This window comes from Engystomops pustulosus, chromosome 6 (genome assembly GCF_040894005.1).
Source record: "Engystomops pustulosus chromosome 6, aEngPut4.maternal, whole genome shotgun sequence".
Classification (NCBI taxonomy): domain Eukaryota; kingdom Metazoa; phylum Chordata; class Amphibia; order Anura; family Leptodactylidae; genus Engystomops; species Engystomops pustulosus.
The window spans coordinates 79141502-79162531 of record NC_092416.1 but is presented as its reverse complement, the minus strand read 5'-3'; the positions used below and the strand labels follow the sequence as shown (position 1 = coordinate 79162531).

Here is a 21030-nt window from a genome sequence, read left to right as displayed (position 1 = left end):
CCTGGGACTTCTGCCAGGAGAAGTGCCTGGGTGATCTGCAGGAGAAGTGCCTGGGAACTTCTGCAGAGAGAGCGTGCACTCCGGGATTCTTCTGCAGGAGAAGTGCCTGGGACTTCTGCAGGAGAAGTGCCTGGGACTTCTGCAGGAGAAGTGCCTGGGGACTTCTGCAGGAGAAGTGCCGGACTTCTGCAGGAGAAGTGCCTGGGACTTCTGCAGAGAAGTGCCTGGGACTTCTACAGGAGAAGTGCCTGGGACTTCTGAGGAGAAGTGCCTGGGACTTCTGCAGGAGAAGTGCCTGGGACTTCTGCAAAGAAGTGCCTGGACTTCTGCAGGAGAAGTGCCTGGGACTTCTGCAGGAGAAGTGCCTGGGACTTCTGCAGGAGAAGTGCCTGGGGACTTCTGCAGGAGAAGTGCCTGGGACTTCTGCAGGAGAAGTGCCTGGGACTTCTGCAGGAGAAGTGCCTGGGACTTCTGCAGGAGAAGTGCCTGGGACTTCTGCAGGAGAAGTGCCTGGGACTTCTGCAGGAGAAGTGCCTGGGACTTCTGCAGGAGAAGTGCCTGGGACTTCTGCAGGAGAAGTGCCTGGGACTTCTGCAGGAGAAGTGCCTGGGACTTCTGCAGGAGAAGTGCCTGGGACTTCTGCAGGAGAAGTGCCTGGGACTTCTGCAGGAGAAGTGCCTGGGACTTCTGCAGGAGAAGTGCCTGGGACTTCTGCAGGAGAAGTGCCTGGGACTTCTGCAGGAGAAGTGCCTGGGACTTCTGCAGGAGAAGTGCCTGGGACTTCTGCAGGAGAAGTGCCTGGGACTTCTGCAGGAGAAGTGCCTGGGACTTCTGCAGGAGAAGTGCCTGGGACTTCTGCAGGAGAAGTGCCTGGGACTTCTGCAGGAGAAGTGCCTGGGACTTCTGCAGGAGAAGTGCCTGGGACTTCTGCAGGAGAAGTGCCTGGGACTTCTGCAGGAGAAGTGCCTGGGACTTCTGCAGGAGAAGTGCCTGGGACTTCTGCAGGAGAAGTGCCTGGGACTTCTGCAGGAGAAGTGCCTGGGACTTCTGCAGGAGAAGTGCCTGGGACTTCTGCAGGAGAAGTGCCTGGGACTTCTGCAGGAGAAGTGCCTGGGACTTCTGCAGGAGAAGTGCCTGGGACTTCTGCAGGAGAAGTGCCTGGGACTTCTGCAGGAGAAGTGCCTGGGACTTCTGCAGGAGAAGTGCCTGGGACTTCTGCAGGAGAAGTGCCTGGGACTTCTGCAGGAGAAGTGCCTGGGACTTCTGCAGGAGAAGTGCCTGGGACTTCTGCAGGAGAAGTGCCTGGGACTTCTGCAGGAGAAGTGCCTGGGACTTCTGCAGGAGAAGTGCCTGGGACTTCTGCAGGAGAAGTGCCTGGGACTTCTGCAGGAGAAGTGCCTGGGACTTCTGCAGGAGAAGTGCCTGGGACTTCTGCAGGAGAAGTGCCTGGGACTTCTGCAGGAGAAGTGCCTGGGACTTCTGCAGGAGAAGTGCCTGGGACTTCTGCAGGAGAAGTGCCTGGGACTTCTGCAGGAGAAGTGCCTGGGACTTCTGCAGGAGAAGTGCCTGGGACTTCTGCAGGAGAAGTGCCTGGGACTTCTGCAGGAGAAGTGCCTGGGACTTCTGCAGGAGAAGTGCCTGGGACTTCTGCAGGAGAAGTGCCTGGGACTTCTGCAGGAGAAGTGCCTGGGACTTCTGCAGGAGAAGTGCCTGGGACTTCTGCAGGAGAAGTGCCTGGGACTTCTGCAGGAGAAGTGCCTGGGACTTCTGCAGGAGAAGTGCCTGGGACTTCTGCAGGAGAAGTGCCTGGGACTTCTGCAGGAGAAGTGCCTGGGACTTCTGCAGGAGAAGTGCCTGGGACTTCTGCAGGAGAAGTGCCTGGGACTTCTGCAGGAGAAGTGCCTGGGACTTCTGCAGGAGAAGTGCCTGGGACTTCTGCAGGAGAAGTGCCTGGGACTTCTGCAGGAGAAGTGCCTGGGACTTCTGCAGGAGAAGTGCCTGGGACTTCTGCAGGAGAAGTGCCTGGGACTTCTGCAGGAGAAGTGCCTGGGACTTCTTCTGCAGGAGAAGTGCCTGGGACTTCTGCAGGAGAAGTGCCTGGGACTTCTGCAGGAGAAGTGCCTGGGACTTCTGCAGGAGAAGTGCCTGGGACTTCTGCAGGAGAAGTGCCTGGGACTTCTGCAGGAGAAGTGCCTGGGACTTCTGCAGGAGAAGTGCCTGGGACTTCTGCAGGAGAAGTGCCTGGGACTTCTGCAGGAGAAGTGCCTGGGACTTCTGCAGGAGAAGTGCCTGGGACTTCTGCAGGAGAAGTGCCTGGGACTTCTGCAGGAGAAGTGCCTGGGACTTCTGCAGGAGAAGTGCCTGGGACTTCTGCAGGAGAAGTGCCTGGGACTTCTGCAGGAGAAGTGCCTGGGACTTCTGCAGGAGAAGTGCCTGGGACTTCTGCAGGAGAAGTGCCTGGGACTTCTGCAGGAGAAGTGCCTGGGACTTCTGCAGGAGAAGTGCCTGGGACTTCTGCAGGAGAAGTGCCTGGGACTTCTGCAGGAGAAGTGCCTGGGACTTCTGCAGGAGAAGTGCCTGGGACTTCTGCAGGAGAAGTGCCTGGGACTTCTGCAGGAGAAGTGCCTGGGACTTCTGCAGGAGAAGTGCCTGGGACTTCTGCAGGAGAAGTGCCTGGGACTTCTGCAGGAGAAGTGCCTGGGACTTCTGCAGGAGAAGTGCCTGGGACTTCTGCAGGAGAAGTGCCTGGGACTTCTGCAGGAGAAGTGCCTGGGACTTCTGCAGGAGAAGTGCCTGGGACTTCTGCAGGAGAAGTGCCTGGGACTTCTGCAGGAGAAGTGCCTGGGACTTCTGCAGGAGAAGTGCCTGGGACTTCTGCAGGAGAAGTGCCTGGGACTTCTGCAGGAGAAGTGCCTGGGACTTCTGCAGGAGAAGTGCCTGGGACTTCTGCAGGAGAAGTGCCTGGGACTTCTGCAGGAGAAGTGCCTGGGACTTCTGCAGGAGAAGTGCCTGGGACTTCTGCAGGAGAAGTGCCTGGGACTTCTGCAGGAGAAGTGCCTGGGACTTCTGCAGGAGAAGTGCCTGGGACTTCTGCAGGAGAAGTGCCTGGGACTTCTGCAGGAGAAGTGCCTGGGACTTCTGCAGGAGAAGTGCCTGGGACTTCTGCAGGAGAAGTGCCTGGGACTTCTGCAGGAGAAGTGCCTGGGACTTCTGCAGGAGAAGTGCCTGGGACTTCTGCAGGAGAAGTGCCTGGGACTTCTGCAGGAGAAGTGCCTGGGACTTCTGCAGGAGAAGTGCCTGGGACTTCTGCAGGAGAAGTGCCTGGGACTTCTGCAGGAGAAGTGCCTGGGACTTCTGCAGGAGAAGTGCCTGGGACTTCTGCAGGAGAAGTGCCTGGGACTTCTGCAGGAGAAGTGCCTGGGACTTCTGCAGGAGAAGTGCCTGGGACTTCTGCAGGAGAAGTGCCTGGGACTTCTGCAGGAGAAGTGCCTGGGACTTCTGCAGGAGAAGTGCCTGGGACTTCTGCAGGAGAAGTGCCTGGGACTTCTGCAGGAGAAGTGCCTGGGACTTCTGCAGGAGAAGTGCCTGGGACTTCTGCAGGAGAAGTGCCTGGGACTTCTGCAGGAGAAGTGCCTGGGACTTCTGCAGGAGAAGTGCCTGGGACTTCTGCAGGAGAAGTGCCTGGGACTTCTGCAGGAGAAGTGCCTGGGACTTCTGCAGGAGAAGTGCCTGGGACTTCTGCAGGAGAAGTGCCTGGGACTTCTGCAGGAGAAGTGCCTGGGACTTCTGCAGGAGAAGTGCCTGGGACTTCTGCAGGAGAAGTGCCTGGGACTTCTGCAGGAGAAGTGCCTGGGACTTCTGCAGGAGAAGTGCCTGGGACTTCTGCAGGAGAAGTGCCTGGGACTTCTGCAGGAGAAGTGCCTGGGACTTCTGCAGGAGAAGTGCCTGGGACTTCTGCAGGAGAAGTGCCTGGGACTTCTGCAGGAGAAGTGCCTGGGACTTCTGCAGGAGAAGTGCCTGGGACTTCTGCAGGAGAAGTGCCTGGGACTTCTGCAGGAGAAGTGCCTGGGACTTCTGCAGGAGAAGTGCCTGGGACTTCTGCAGGAGAAGTGCCTGGGACTTCTGCAGGAGAAGTGCCTGGGACTTCTGCAGGAGAAGTGCCTGGGACTTCTGCAGGAGAAGTGCCTGGGACTTCTGCAGGAGAAGTGCCTGGGACTTCTGCAGGAGAAGTGCCTGGGACTTCTGCAGGAGAAGTGCCTGGGACTTCTGCAGGAGAAGTGCCTGGGACTTCTGCAGGAGAAGTGCCTGGGACTTCTGCAGGAGAAGTGCCTGGGACTTCTGCAGGAGAAGTGCCTGGGACTTCTGCAGGAGAAGTGCCTGGGACTTCTGCAGGAGAAGTGCCTGGGACTTCTGCAGGAGAAGTGCCTGGGACTTCTGCAGGAGAAGTGCCTGGGACTTCTGCAGGAGAAGTGCCTGGGACTTCTGCAGGAGAAGTGCCTGGGACTTCTGCAGGAGAAGTGCCTGGGACTTCTGCAGGAGAAGTGCCTGGGACTTCTGCAGGAGAAGTGCCTGGGACTTCTGCAGGAGAAGTGCCTGGGACTTCTGCAGGAGAAGTGCCTGGGACTTCTGCAGGAGAAGTGCCTGGGACTTCTGCAGGAGAAGTGCCTGGGACTTCTGCAGGAGAAGTGCCTGGGACTTCTGCAGGAGAAGTGCCTGGGACTTCTGCAGGAGAAGTGCCTGGGACTTCTGCAGGAGAAGTGCCTGGGACTTCTGCAGGAGAAGTGCCTGGGACTTCTGCAGGAGAAGTGCCTGGGACTTCTGCAGGAGAAGTGCCTGGGACTTCTGCAGGAGAAGTGCCTGGGACTTCTGCAGGAGAAGTGCCTGGGACTTCTGCAGGAGAAGTGCCTGGGACTTCTGCAGGAGAAGTGCCTGGGACTTCTGCAGGAGAAGTGCCTGGGACTTCTGCAGGAGAAGTGCCTGGGACTTCTGCAGGAGAAGTGCCTGGGACTTCTGCAGGAGAAGTGCCTGGGACTTCTGCAGGAGAAGTGCCTGGGACTTCTGCAGGAGAAGTGCCTGGGACTTCTGCAGGAGAAGTGCCTGGGACTTCTGCAGGAGAAGTGCCTGGGACTTCTGCAGGAGAAGTGCCTGGGACTTCTGCAGGAGAAGTGCCTGGGACTTCTGCAGGAGAAGTGCCTGGGACTTCTGCAGGAGAAGTGCCTGGGACTTCTGCAGGAGAAGTGCCTGGGACTTCTGCAGGAGAAGTGCCTGGGACTTCTGCAGGAGAAGTGCCTGGGACTTCTGCAGGAGAAGTGCCTGGGACTTCTGCAGGAGAAGTGCCTGGGACTTCTGCAGGAGAAGTGCCTGGGACTTCTGCAGGAGAAGTGCCTGGGACTTCTGCAGGAGAAGTGCCTGGGACTTCTGCAGGAGAAGTGCCTGGGACTTCTGCAGGAGAAGTGCCTGGGACTTCTGCAGGAGAAGTGCCTGGGACTTCTGCAGGAGAAGTGCCTGGGACTTCTGCAGGAGAAGTGCCTGGGACTTCTGCAGGAGAAGTGCCTGGGACTTCTGCAGGAGAAGTGCCTGGGACTTCTGCAGGAGAAGTGCCTGGGACTTCTGCAGGAGAAGTGCCTGGGACTTCTGCAGGAGAAGTGCCTGGGACTTCTGCAGGAGAAGTGCCTGGGACTTCTGCAGGAGAAGTGCCTGGGACTTCTGCAGGAGAAGTGCCTGGGACTTCTGCAGGAGAAGTGCCTGGGACTTCTGCAGGAGAAGTGCCTGGGACTTCTGCAGGAGAAGTGCCTGGGACTTCTGCAGGAGAAGTGCCTGGGACTTCTGCAGGAGAAGTGCCTGGGACTTCTGCAGGAGAAGTGCCTGGGACTTCTGCAGGAGAAGTGCCTGGGACTTCTGCAGGAGAAGTGCCTGGGACTTCTGCAGGAGAAGTGCCTGGGACTTCTGCAGGAGAAGTGCCTGGGACTTCTGCAGGAGAAGTGCCTGGGACTTCTGCAGGAGAAGTGCCTGGGACTTCTGCAGGAGAAGTGCCTGGGACTTCTGCAGGAGAAGTGCCTGGGACTTCTGCAGGAGAAGTGCCTGGGACTTCTGCAGGAGAAGTGCCTGGGACTTCTGCAGGAGAAGTGCCTGGGACTTCTGCAGGAGAAGTGCCTGGGACTTCTGCAGGAGAAGTGCCTGGGACTTCTGCAGGAGAAGTGCCTGGGACTTCTGCAGGAGAAGTGCCTGGGACTTCTGCAGGAGAAGTGCCTGGGACTTCTGCAGGAGAAGTGCCTGGGACTTCTGCAGGAGAAGTGCCTGGGACTTCTGCAGGAGAAGTGCCTGGGACTTCTGCAGGAGAAGTGCCTGGGACTTCTGCAGGAGAAGTGCCTGGGACTTCTGCAGGAGAAGTGCCTGGGACTTCTGCAGGAGAAGTGCCTGGGACTTCTGCAGGAGAAGTGCCTGGGACTTCTGCAGGAGAAGTGCCTGGGACTTCTGCAGGAGAAGTGCCTGGGACTTCTGCAGGAGAAGTGCCTGGGACTTCTGCAGGAGAAGTGCCTGGGACTTCTGCAGGAGAAGTGCCTGGGACTTCTGCAGGAGAAGTGCCTGGGACTTCTGCAGGAGAAGTGCCTGGGACTTCTGCAGGAGAAGTGCCTGGGACTTCTGCAGGAGAAGTGCCTGGGACTTCTGCAGGAGAAGTGCCTGGGACTTCTGCAGGAGAAGTGCCTGGGACTTCTGCAGGAGAAGTGCCTGGGACTTCTGCAGGAGAAGTGCCTGGGACTTCTGCAGGAGAAGTGCCTGGGACTTCTGCAGGAGAAGTGCCTGGGACTTCTGCAGGAGAAGTGCCTGGGACTTCTGCAGGAGAAGTGCCTGGGACTTCTGCAGGAGAAGTGCCTGGGACTTCTGCAGGAGAAGTGCCTGGGACTTCTGCAGGAGAAGTGCCTGGGACTTCTGCAGGAGAAGTGCCTGGGACTTCTGCAGGAGAAGTGCCTGGGACTTCTGCAGGAGAAGTGCCTGGGACTTCTGCAGGAGAAGTGCCTGGGACTTCTGCAGGAGAAGTGCCTGGGACTTCTGCAGGAGAAGTGCCTGGGACTTCTGCAGGAGAAGTGCCTGGGACTTCTGCAGGAGAAGTGCCTGGGACTTCTGCAGGAGAAGTGCCTGGGACTTCTGCAGGAGAAGTGCCTGGGACTTCTGCAGGAGAAGTGCCTGGGACTTCTGCAGGAGAAGTGCCTGGGACTTCTGCAGGAGAAGTGCCTGGGACTTCTGCAGGAGAAGTGCCTGGGACTTCTGCAGGAGAAGTGCCTGGGACTTCTGCAGGAGAAGTGCCTGGGACTTCTGCAGGAGAAGTGCCTGGGACTTCTGCAGGAGAAGTGCCTGGGACTTCTGCAGGAGAAGTGCCTGGGACTTCTGCAGGAGAAGTGCCTGGGACTTCTGCAGGAGAAGTGCCTGGGACTTCTGCAGGAGAAGTGCCTGGGACTTCTGCAGGAGAAGTGCCTGGGACTTCTGCAGGAGAAGTGCCTGGGACTTCTGCAGGAGAAGTGCCTGGGACTTCTGCAGGAGAAGTGCCTGGGACTTCTGCAGGAGAAGTGCCTGGGACTTCTGCAGGAGAAGTGCCTGGGACTTCTGCAGGAGAAGTGCCTGGGACTTCTGCAGGAGAAGTGCCTGGGACTTCTGCAGGAGAAGTGCCTGGGACTTCTGCAGGAGAAGTGCCTGGGACTTCTGCAGGAGAAGTGCCTGGGACTTCTGCAGGAGAAGTGCCTGGGACTTCTGCAGGAGAAGTGCCTGGGACTTCTGCAGGAGAAGTGCCTGGGACTTCTGCAGGAGAAGTGCCTGGGACTTCTGCAGGAGAAGTGCCTGGGACTTCTGCAGGAGAAGTGCCTGGGACTTCTGCAGGAGAAGTGCCTGGGACTTCTGCAGGAGAAGTGCCTGGGACTTCTGCAGGAGAAGTGCCTGGGACTTCTGCAGGAGAAGTGCCTGGGACTTCTGCAGGAGAAGTGCCTGGGACTTCTGCAGGAGAAGTGCCTGGGACTTCTGCAGGAGAAGTGCCTGGGACTTCTGCAGGAGAAGTGCCTGGGACTTCTGCAGGAGAAGTGCCTGGGACTTCTGCAGGAGAAGTGCCTGGGACTTCTGCAGGAGAAGTGCCTGGGACTTCTGCAGGAGAAGTGCCTGGGACTTCTGCAGGAGAAGTGCCTGGGACTTCTGCAGGAGAAGTGCCTGGGACTTCTGCAGGAGAAGTGCCTGGGACTTCTGCAGGAGAAGTGCCTGGGACTTCTGCAGGAGAAGTGCCTGGGACTTCTGCAGGAGAAGTGCCTGGGACTTCTGCAGGAGAAGTGCCTGGGACTTCTGCAGGAGAAGTGCCTGGGACTTCTGCAGGAGAAGTGCCTGGGACTTCTGCAGGAGAAGTGCCTGGGACTTCTGCAGGAGAAGTGCCTGGGACTTCTGCAGGAGAAGTGCCTGGGACTTCTGCAGGAGAAGTGCCTGGGACTTCTGCAGGAGAAGTGCCTGGGACTTCTGCAGGAGAAGTGCCTGGGACTTCTGCAGGAGAAGTGCCTGGGACTTCTGCAGGAGAAGTGCCTGGGACTTCTGCAGGAGAAGTGCCTGGGACTTCTGCAGGAGAAGTGCCTGGGACTTCTGCAGGAGAAGTGCCTGGGACTTCTGCAGGAGAAGTGCCTGGGACTTCTGCAGGAGAAGTGCCTGGGACTTCTGCAGGAGAAGTGCCTGGGACTTCTGCAGGAGAAGTGCCTGGGACTTCTGCAGGAGAAGTGCCTGGGACTTCTGCAGGAGAAGTGCCTGGGACTTCTGCAGGAGAAGTGCCTGGGACTTCTGCAGGAGAAGTGCCTGGGACTTCTGCAGGAGAAGTGCCTGGGACTTCTGCAGGAGAAGTGCCTGGGACTTCTGCAGGAGAAGTGCCTGGGACTTCTGCAGGAGAAGTGCCTGGGACTTCTGCAGGAGAAGTGCCTGGGACTTCTGCAGGAGAAGTGCCTGGGACTTCTGCAGGAGAAGTGCCTGGGACTTCTGCAGGAGAAGTGCCTGGGACTTCTGCAGGAGAAGTGCCTGGGACTTCTGCAGGAGAAGTGCCTGGGACTTCTGCAGGAGAAGTGCCTGGGACTTCTGCAGGAGAAGTGCCTGGGACTTCTGCAGGAGAAGTGCCTGGGACTTCTGCAGGAGAAGTGCCTGGGACTTCTGCAGGAGAAGTGCCTGGGACTTCTGCAGGAGAAGTGCCTGGGACTTCTGCAGGAGAAGTGCCTGGGACTTCTGCAGGAGAAGTGCCTGGGACTTCTGCAGGAGAAGTGCCTGGGACTTCTGCAGGAGAAGTGCCTGGGACTTCTGCAGGAGAAGTGCCTGGGACTTCTGCAGGAGAAGTGCCTGGGACTTCTGCAGGAGAAGTGCCTGGGACTTCTGCAGGAGAAGTGCCTGGGACTTCTGCAGGAGAAGTGCCTGGGACTTCTGCAGGAGAAGTGCCTGGGACTTCTGCAGGAGAAGTGCCTGGGACTTCTGCAGGAGAAGTGCCTGGGACTTCTGCAGGAGAAGTGCCTGGGACTTCTGCAGGAGAAGTGCCTGGGACTTCTGCAGGAGAAGTGCCTGGGACTTCTGCAGGAGAAGTGCCTGGGACTTCTGCAGGAGAAGTGCCTGGGACTTCTGCAGGAGAAGTGCCTGGGACTTCTGCAGGAGAAGTGCCTGGGACTTCTGCAGGAGAAGTGCCTGGGACTTCTGCAGGAGAAGTGCCTGGGACTTCTGCAGGAGAAGTGCCTGGGACTTCTGCAGGAGAAGTGCCTGGGACTTCTGCAGGAGAAGTGCCTGGGACTTCTGCAGGAGAAGTGCCTGGGACTTCTGCAGGAGAAGTGCCTGGGACTTCTGCAGGAGAAGTGCCTGGGACTTCTGCAGGAGAAGTGCCTGGGACTTCTGCAGGAGAAGTGCCTGGGACTTCTGCAGGAGAAGTGCCTGGGACTTCTGCAGGAGAAGTGCCTGGGACTTCTGCAGGAGAAGTGCCTGGGACTTCTGCAGGAGAAGTGCCTGGGACTTCTGCAGGAGAAGTGCCTGGGACTTCTGCAGGAGAAGTGCCTGGGACTTCTGCAGGAGAAGTGCCTGGGACTTCTGCAGGAGAAGTGCCTGGGACTTCTGCAGGAGAAGTGCCTGGGACTTCTGCAGGAGAAGTGCCTGGGACTTCTGCAGGAGAAGTGCCTGGGACTTCTGCAGGAGAAGTGCCTGGGACTTCTGCAGGAGAAGTGCCTGGGACTTCTGCAGGAGAAGTGCCTGGGACTTCTGCAGGAGAAGTGCCTGGGACTTCTGCAGGAGAAGTGCCTGGGACTTCTGCAGGAGAAGTGCCTGGGACTTCTGCAGGAGAAGTGCCTGGGACTTCGGCAGGAGAAGTGCCTGGGACTTCCACTGACCCCACATGGGTAGCCCCAGATAATTGTACCCCTCAGGTCCCTGACTTTTTGGGCCATCCTGGCATTAACTTTGACACGACAGGGCTCAGAGCTGTAGACTTTTTTAAGTTTTTTTTTGATGAGGAGCTGCTAAATATTATTATATTTCAGACAAATCTCTACGCTGCACAACATATTGCCCAAAACCCCACGTCCTTTTATGCACAACCCTACAGGTGGACCCCTGTCACTGCAGCAGAGATGCACAAGTATTGGGGCATAATACTCCTTATGGGGATAGTAAAGAAGCCTTCAATCAGGGACTACTGGAGCACAGATATACTGTACCACACCCCCATGTTCCGCATGGCAATGAGCAGGATGCGCTTTGAAGCCGTCCATAAGTTTTTGCACTACACTGACAACACACAGTGCCCACCCAGAGGTGACCCCAGTTATGATCGGTTATTTAAGGTCAGGCCCATATTAGATCATTTTAGTGCCAAGTTTGCCCAGGCATATACTCCCGCCAAACATGTGAGCATAGACGAGTCCCTGGTACAATTCAAAGGGAGACTTCAATTCCGCCAGTACCTGCCCAATAAGAGGGCAAGATATGGTGTGAAAATGTATAAGCTGTGCGAAAGTTCATCAGGGTACACATACAAGTTCAGGGTATATGAAGGGAAGGACTCCACTATAGTGCCCCCAGAATGCCCCCCCTTCCTGGGTGTTACAGGGAAGATAGTGTGGGATTTAGTGCACCCACTGCTGGACCAGGGCTACCACCTCTACCTGGACAATTTCTACACCAGCACCACCCTGTTCAAGTGCCTCACTTCCAGAAATACTGCGGCATGCGGCACTGTACGCAGAAATCAGAGAGGTCTCCCTAAGTCGCTGCTTGGGCAAAAACTTAAAAGGCACGAAAGCAGGGCACTATGCAGCGACTCTGTATTGTGTGTTAAGTACAAGGACAAGAGAGAGGTCCTTGTATTAACCACAATACATGAGCACACCACCACCCCTGTCCCAGTACGAGGTGCCAGTACAGAAACCCCCAAGCCAGACTGTATTTTAGATTATAACAAATACATGGGAGGGGTGGACTTGTCTGACCAGGTGCTTCAGCCGTACAATGCCATGCGGAAGTCGAGGGTGTGGTACAAGAAGCTGGCCGTGCACATCATGCAGATGGCATTGTATAATGCTTATGTGCTGCATCGATATGCCGGCCAGAGGGGAACTTTCCTGGAATTTCAAGAGGTAATAAAGTACTTTCTTTTTGGAGACCAGGAAGGGGGGAGTGCTAGCACATCTGGAAGTGAGGCCCCATCACGTATTGTACCAGGGCAGCACTTTCCAGGAGTAGTTCCCCAAACAGCCAGCAAGGGAAGGTCACAAAAGAGGTGCAGGGTGTGCTCCAAAAATGGCATTCGGAAGGACACCATTCATCACTGTGAGACATGCCCAGAAAAACCAGGGTTATGTATGAAAGATTGCTTCCGAATTTATCATACATCCCTGGATTTTTAGAGTACCCTGTTGTTACCCTGACGCACAGCTTATACATCATGCCGCATGCCGCACCTTCCCTTCTAAGCCCTGCCATGTGCCCAGCCTGTAGATTACTGTCCCGTATGCTTTACCCGGGAAAACATGCACCATGATTTTTAGGGTGTTTGTCTCCCATGGCAGCAGCTGGGCACAAAATGACATAATAGATATTTTTTTACTATGCACTATCCATTTTGCACTTTTTCAGGGGTCCACCTGTGGGGTTAAAATGCTAACTATACCCCTAGATTAATTCATGGAGGGGTGTAGTTTCCAAAATAGGGTCAGTTCTTAGGGGTTTCTACTGTACTGGCCCCTATTGGCATCTACAAATCTTTCATGATGCCAAAAAGAAAAAAAAAAAGTACAATGTCTGTGCTCCAACAAGTTATTCCCTTTTGAGCCCTGCCGTGTCACCATCCTACAGATTATTGCCTCCTATGGGGTATTGCCCTAACCGGGGTAACCCGCAGAATGATTTTTGATGTGTTTTTCCCCAGTGGCATGAGTTGGGCAAAATACTTTTGTCACTTCAATGGCATATTTGATAAATTGCAATACAACTGTTTCTCTGCACTACTCACTTTGTATTACATTTGAGCCAGCACCTTAGGGGTTAATATACTCATACAAGCCTACATACATTCTTTGAGGGGTGCCCTTTCCAAAATGGGTTCACTACTTGGGAGTTTCTATTGTACTGGTACCTCGGGGGTACCCCCCATTACCAATCTAGTGAAAACGAAGCTTGAAAACCTAAATTGTGCTTCTTTCTTCCTGACCCCTGCCGTGTGCCCAGCCTGTAAATTATTGGCACATGTGTGGTATTGCCGTACTCAGGACAACCCCCAGAATGATTTTTGGGGTGTTTGTCTAAAGTGGCATGGGTTGGGCACAGTATATGAGGCACTAAAATGACATTTTTGAGATAAAAACGCAATTTTTACTCTGCACCATTTACTTTGCATTCAATTTTGACCAGCGTGTCGGGGGTTAAAATGCTCACCACAACCACCGATAAATTCTTTGAGGGGTCTAGTTTCCGTAATGGTATCATTTATTGGGGGTTTCTATTGCACTGGCACCTCACGAGCCCTGCCAACATGACATGGCACTCTAAATCCAAACGTGTGAAAACGGAGCTGGAAAATCAAAATTTCACTCCTTCTGTTCTCATCCCTTCTGTGTGCCCAGTCTGTAAATTATTGGCACATGTGTGGTATTGCTGTACTCGGGACAACCCGCAGAATGATTTTTGGGGTGTTTGTCTAAAGTAGCATGGGTTGGGCACAGTATATGAGGCACTAAAATGACATTTTTGAGATAAAAACGCAATTTTTACTCTGCACCATTTACTTTGCATAAAATTTTGACCAGCGTGTCGGGGGTTAAAATGCTCACCACAACCACCGATAAATTCTTTGAGGGGTCTAGTTTCCGAAATGGTGACATTTTGGGGGGTTTTCTATTGTACTTTTACTTCAGGGGCTCTTCAATTACACTGTGGCACCACAAAATATTTGCAGCCAAATTGGCTTTCCAAATTCCCAGTATCGCTAACTCTGTTCTGGACATCGCTGTGCGGGGAAACAGCAGCTGACATCCACATGTCTGGTATCGCCGTACTCGGAAGAAGCAGGGCAAGAAATTAGGAATATATATTTACCTCAAATTCCTTCTGAATGTATCCATTTTAGGGCTAAATTGGAAAGATTGAAATCCAAAATTGAAATTTCAAAATTTCCACTCCATTTTCATATGCTTCCGGAAAAATAATTAAAGGGTTAACAGACTTCTTAAATGCTGATTTGAATAGGTTGAGATGTTAGGTTCATAAAATGGTGTTACTTGTGGGGGTATATAGTACATAAGCCTTTATAGAGCACTTCCAAACTGAATTGATCACCAAAAAGTTTGCATTTTTCAAATTTCAAGAAAATCTGAGAAGTTGCTACTAAAACTTCAAACCTTCCCACATCCATAAAAAAAATGGAAACTTAAAACAAATAATGGATATAAAAAGAAGACCAATGGCAAAAGGTTTCTATCAAAAAAAATTTGTGGTATCACTTTTTGTCTAAAAAGTATAACATTTGAAACTTTGAAAATAGTCATTTTTTTCAAATTTTTCCTAAATTTTGGAATTTTTACCCCCCAAAAAAGGAACGGATCACCGAAATGACACTACTAACATAAACTACAATGTCTCACGAGAAAACAATCTCAAAATCACAGAGATATCTTAAAGCGTTGAAAAGTTATTACCACAGGAAGAGACACTGGTCAAATTTCAAAAAAAAGTTGCGAGCCTTAACCTGCAAAAGTTACAGCTCCTGTTTTCTGTGCTTAAAAGGTTTTTCCCACAAATTCAAGTTAGGCCCTATACACGGGATAGGGTCTAATTTGAATCCTTGGGAAAACCCCTTTGGGGTTCATTCACGCCTTTTTTTATGCGTTTTTGACGCATCCAAAGGTTTCACATGTTTAAGTAACATTGCGTTTTAGCAAATGCAATGGAAACAGAATGTTACATCAACATGTGATCAAGGTTGAAGCCTTTGGAAAGCGTCTAAAACGAATCAAAAAACGCAACGCATCGTGTGCACGCACCATCAAATAGCAATTACATTGCTGTCAACATTGTGTTAACAAAACACATGCATCAATACAATTTTATTGCATGCGTTTTGTAAACGAAATGTTGTGATGCGTTTGAAAATGTAGGTAATAACCTCACCCTTAGGCTGGTGCCACACGTAGTGCTTTATCTGCGCTTGCAAACGCAGACAAAGTCGCGCCCACCGGGGCGTGCCTCGGCCTGATCGCATCAGCGTTTCTATGGAAACGTCTGCAATCGGGAACGAGCCGCCGGTGTTTTGCGTTTTGTCTGCATTTGTAACCGCAGACAAAGGGATACGTGTGGCACCAGCCTTAGGCCACATGCACACAGCCATGTGGGGGACGCATGTACAACCGCAAGCTTTCAGCTGTACATATGTCCCCAATAGATGGCCGCACGGAGTGATACCGCTCCGTACACGGGAAAATGACATGTCCCCGTGTTGCGGCCAGTCCCCAATGTATTAAAATTGTATTTCAAAGCCTGCATGGCTACAGCCTGGCGGGCATACGGTTTGTTTGAATGCGGCCTTACTGTCTACAGAGCGGACTATTTAATTAATAAAATTATTTAATTAATTTGGGAACTTTATTTAATTATTTTGGGAACGTTTTTTTTTCTTACAGGGGCACATTTAGGGAGGAACACAATATATGTGTTCCCTGCTTTCCTTTTATATAGATCACAGATAACAGGGATCTAATGGTAACAGCCCATTGGATCACTGTCATCAGTGATCTGTATACAGAGACATGCAGAGAGGATGCATACAGCACCTTCCCTGCAGCCTCTCACTGTATACAGGGGCTGCTGTGACAGGAGACTGATAATAATCTGCCCCCTGTCACAGTACACGATCACATAGACAGCACAATCCTGTTTCTGGCTGTGTGCACGATCGCACACAGATCAGGAGCACAGCCCCGGCAACAGATATCCTGGCCCACCCCTTGCTCGGCTCCGCCCCCCACCCCCTCCCGTCGCTCGGCTCCTCCATCTCCTCACCTATCTCTAGGCGCCCCGCGGGAGAGGCTCGGACGGTGAGCAGGAAGTCCCTCCTCCAGTCACTCAGCACTGCGATCCTGCAGCCGGCACCGTCACCGCTTGGAAGCAGCAGCTCATAGGAAAATCACCAAGCGTATTAATACGCTTGGTGATTTTTTGGGGGAGTAAATCGGCCTCTAAACGCGTCTCTGACGCGTGTAGAGGCGTTATCGCGACCTCTGATCTGAGGAGAGTCAATTTGACAGTTGCATTACTATTAACATAAAATATTAGCATTTAAAATACACAACATTAACACGTGTTAACACACTTGTCAACACAATGTTGACAAATGTGTTAATAGCATGTTAACATAGCATTTTGTACATTTAAATGTTAACAGCAATGCAAAGCCCTGATGTTCAAGATTTTTTCAGCTTTTTCATGTGTGTCCAGGAAAGTTGGGCAACCAGTATGATGATTTTGGTAACTACTATAGAGGTTGTTATCCTGCTTCTCTAGAATGGTAAATTGTGCACACGGTATTATTGGGGAGACCTCTATTGCTACTTCAATAGATGTGATTTATCTGTGTTTATCCTTTTACTCTCTCCACAGCCTGATCTTTTCTTTAATGTGGTTAGCATGGACACCTGGCAGAGCGTCTTATCAGACTCACAGCGAGAGCACTTGCGCCAGTTTCTTCCATCCTTCCCAGAGAACAACAATGAGCAACAGGAGCAGGTTGTTCAGTCCCTCTTCAGTGGAGAGAACTTTCGCTTTGGGAATCCCCTGCACATGGCCCAAAAGCTCTTCAGGGGTGAGTTCAGTGCTGCCACTGCTACTTTACATTCATGTTATCTAATCATATGAATCGGGTTCACTCTCCTTTCAAAATCGGCTTGTGATTGCGACATTCTTGTTTACCGTCAAAGGGGTCAAAATGAGTAGAATTTTTATATATACTATTTTAAATAGTGATGCACAAAATGTTTTTTTGATTCCATATTCTAAGACCGATAAAACTCCATGAATTCTGTACACCTCATATAAAACTTTTTTTACATTTCTCTCCTAATATCTGAATGTTAGATGGCCATTTAAACCCGGAGGTGGTGAAATATCGACAGCTTTGTGTTAAGTCCCAGTACAAGAGGTACCTGACGTCTCAGCAGCAGTATTTTCACAACCTACTGAAACAAATTCTTGCATCGAGGAAGGTAAACTTGTCTGCCTGCGTTCATGGCTGATGCTGCCCTCATCCATGAGGATGGCTCATCTTCTTGTTTTCATGCTGTTTTTAGGAACTTCTAGATGTTGCACAGAAGAAGGGTCCCGATGTAGCAATGAAGAGGAAGCAGACTTCAATTCGAAACACACCTGAGGAAAGAGAAAGGCGTGCTCAGCGGCGTTATCTGAAAATCCTCCGTGAAGTAAAGGAGGAGTGTGGAGATGCAACCCTGTCCTCTGAGGAAGAAGGTAAGGATCTGAAGCCTCAGGGATTTATATGGTATGGACTCGGTGACAACCCAAAGCTATGGGTGTAATAAAAAACTCTTTCTTCATTTTCCAGATTTGAGTTCCTGGTTACCAGGGTCACCGACTCCATCTCCCGTGGCTGCCGTTCCTCTCCGTTCAGTTCCCACTCTTTCCACTCAAGACATGAAGACTGCTGGTATGTCTTACCCACCCTCCATAAGTTATCAGGCTTGCCTTCCTAAGGCACTATTTGCTAAAATGTAATTAATTTTATTAAAGTATATTTCAACGTATAACTTTTGAGTAACTCGGTAGCGCAGTCTGTGAGGAGTTTCCTAGAGTGTGTGACTTCTGCAATTTTTTTCCCCTCTACATGCTTTGTATCATTTTCAGGCCTATTGGAGCTGGTGGTTGGGGTCTAGTTGCTTTATTCCTGTTTATTCACTCTGTAATTTGGCATTGCAGTGAGTTACTGAGTAAATCTCAATTTATTAGGAATGGATAAAGGATATATTATAAGTTGTCTTATCTTACTCTTGATTTATGGAAACTGCATTTAACTTACTAATAAAGCAGCAGAGGTTGTGAATGTTGGGATCTGAATGACGAGATTGGTAAAAATAACGAAGAAAAGTGCTCAGTTGAGCGCTTGATTTTGGTATGCCTTTACCAATAGACCCATGTGCAGTATACAAAAACCTAGAAAAGTCCATAGACTTTCTGTAAATGTGTACATTTGACTGTGAGGGGGAAGAGAAAGAGAAACAATTGACTCAGCTAGACCTGGATGATCTAAACTTCTGTAACTTGTTACAAGCCTGTTAAAATGATAGATGCTATCATCTTAAATGTCCCAGGATGCTCACATTTTGTAGCCTACTTTTCAATTCAAAATTTTCTGTTGTAGACAAATTAGAATTGACCGAACGAGATCTGAAGCTTTTGCTGCGAAAACATCGTGAGAAGAGGAAACATCAGCCTGTGAGTGATGTGGGGAATGTCTGAAGTATGACGTGCAACATGAAGCTCCAGGATGTCTGGTTGTATGAAAATACAGCATCATTCTTGTACAGTGATCTAAAGGATAGGGGACAAAAATCTTGTCAGTTGCTGTCTGGTCACTAGGAAATTCAGCTATCAGGAGAACACTGCTAGATTGTCAAAAATCACTTTGCTATCTACGGCACTACTATTCGCTATCTCTGTGCTTGCCAGAGATAACCAAGCACTCAGCAATTTCCATCCACTACCATAGAATTGAATGGCGTGGCAAGCCGCATACTCGACCTGGTGCTTCATTCAATTACAGAAACTGGGTCCCCAGTTCCTGTGATCTACAAGGATCCATTCACATAATTGGAGGATGTTTCAGAAGTCTGATCCCCCACCAATCAGATTTTTATGCCCTATCCTAGTGGATTACCATAAAACTAGCTACAACCTCCGTCCGGATGCCTACTCTAATGTGCAGAAGCCATAAATGCTAATGACCTGTCTCCATCTCTGTGGCAGGATCATCCCGATCTTATGACAGATGATGTTACTATGAACGACATCATGACGCGAGTTAATGCTGGCAGGAAGAATTCTCTTGCAGGTAACTGATTTAATGAATTGGGATAAAGCGCACTTGTAGCAGACAATCTTCCTCATTATGCAAGCAATTATGTTTCTTTGTTCTGTGGCAGCCACCATAACTCCTTAACGTCCTTGTATATCATGTGGCTTTTAGGAATGTATGTGGCTGAGCTCTCTTCATATGTACCGGGTGGTTGCTGCATTATGGCGCCACCATCTTGGGAATATAGTTGCTCCCAGTGATGTTATTGGGGAGCAACAATCCATTTCTATGACCACCTGGAGCCTGTATGTCACTAGGAGAGAGATGTCACTGCTTGTGTATCACAGGTTGTGGCAGATCACCCCCAATACTGCTGTCTACTGCAATACTGTGGTATTGCAGTAGAATGACAGGAATGTTTAGACTTCATAGGATTAAAGTACCCCATGGGGTCTATAAATACAGTAAAAAGATGTTTAAAAACCCAGTTCAAATCTCCTTTATTTTCCCTTCAGCATTGTTTAGAAAAATATCAAAAACATGTCTGATGTCAAGGTGTCTCAAAATGCCCGGTCTATGAACACTGTTGACCTTCCACTAAGGGATTCAACAGTTATTCCCAGTGTTGAACCCCTTAACGTAAAATAGTGCCCAAATGTCCAAAACACCACTTTTTTGCCATTTTGTAATACATAAAATGTAATTTAAAAAGTGATTAAAAGGTTGTATGGTCCCATCGATGGTAGCAATGAAAACGTCATCACGTCCCACCTAAAATTCCATCTTGCACAGGTCCGTACGCCAAAGTATGAAAAAGTTAAGTGCCAGAATATGATGAAACAAAGAAATTTTTTTTCTACAAATGGTTAAAACAAGACTTCGTATGGCTCTGTACACAGAAAATTAAGAAAGTTATTGATTTTTGAAGGTAGGGAGCAAAAAATTAAGCACAAAAATGAAAAAAAGGCTATATCCTTAAGGGGTTAAGTAAAAATCTGATAAAATGTTTATACAGTCGGTCCCCTAATTAAGAACACCCAACTTAGACGACCACTAGTTACAAACAGACCTCTGGTAATTGGTAATTTACTTTACTTTAGCTATGACAGTTATCAAATGTGTCTGTATTGAAGCTTTATTGTTAATCTTGGTTCTTCTCACACTCCAACATTTTTAAAATCCAATTGTCATATAGACCAAAAAAAAATTGGCTGGGGTTACAATTATAAAATATACAGTTCCTACTTACATACAAATTCAATTTGAGAACAAAACCTACAGAACCTAAAAATGCAAGTTCGGTTGTGCTTCGAATGAAACTGCACCAATTGTTGCAAAATGGGGCTCAATGTTCTACAGTCATCTATATTTTGGAAAGTGTTTTGTAACCTCATCTAAGAGCTTAGGTGAGGCATTCCCACAAGCATGCTTGCTACTTCCAATAGAAACTATTAGTATAGCGAATACAGCCTTTTACCCAGAAACAGTACAGTATTAATCCTTTTTATCATGACATTTAAGTGTAACGAAATGTAAATTTTAGGTTCCATAGTTTATACTTTTCTTCTTGTTTTCAGCACTTTTTGATTTGGCCACTATGAAAAGAAGAGTGAAAGAACGAGATGAACGAAAGAAAAAGAAGATGAAACCTATCAAGACAGAACCAGATGATTACCCAGAAGTTTCCGAAGAAGCAGATATGATGCCTCCACTGCTGCCCAGTGAACCACCTGTTCCTGTCCTAATGACCACAGTGAAAGAAGAGTGAGTCCTGATCACATATAAAATAAAGCTTTGGATTTGTTTAACCCCTTCCCGACGCACGCAGTAATACAGCGTGCGTCGGGTGCTGGTACATGGAAAGGGCTCACAGACTGAGCCTTCTCCAGAGCCCGTAAGTCTTTGCTGCATATTTCAGCAAAGACTTACTGGTAACACCCGCAATTGTTGCTAGCACCGATCGAGGGTGTGATCCCTGCAATCGCCGTTGGCAATTCAAAAATATGGCGGCACCGTACTGTAGCATGGCAGTATACGGTAGGATTGATCAGACAACCTAGGTACACTGAAGTATGAAAAAGTTATTAGTGCCAGAAGATGGCAAAATAAAAATATATTTTGTACAGGAGGTTTTAATTTTTGTAAATGTATGAAAACATTGTAAAACCTATACAAAATTGCTATCCACGTGATCGTACTGACCCAAATGAAGTAGACTTGTCATCTGAGGTGCACAGTGAAATCCGTAAAATCCAAGCCCACAAAAAATAAAACAGAAATGCGTTTTTTCACCAATTTCACTGCATTTGGAATGTTTTCCCGGCTTCCCAGTACACAGCATGGAATATTAAATACCATCACTATGAAGTGCAATTTGTTACATAGAAAACAAGCCATCACAGAGCTCTATATGTGTAAAAAAAAAAAAAAAAGTTTTAGATCTTTGTAGGTGGGGAGTGAAAAATGGAAAAGAAGAAACA

General features: G+C 50.1%; 1 protein-coding gene across 3 annotated transcripts in view; it reads left to right on the top strand.

Annotated features, from left to right (window-relative positions):
* Positions 1–21030, top strand: part of NFRKB (nuclear factor related to kappaB binding protein) — a 54625-nt gene that overhangs the window by 19897 nt on the left and 13698 nt on the right. For all 3 annotated transcript variants that reach the window (XM_072156712.1, XM_072156713.1, XM_072156714.1), the window contains exons 3-9: positions 16129–16330; positions 16603–16730; positions 16815–16989; positions 17084–17185; positions 17897–17970; positions 18502–18586; positions 20128–20314. In XM_072156712.1, coding sequence (XP_072012813.1) covers positions 16129–16330; positions 16603–16730; positions 16815–16989; positions 17084–17185; positions 17897–17970; positions 18502–18586; positions 20128–20314 — 953 coding nt within the window. The remainder of the gene's footprint in view (positions 1–16128; positions 16331–16602; positions 16731–16814; positions 16990–17083; positions 17186–17896; positions 17971–18501; positions 18587–20127; positions 20315–21030) is intronic.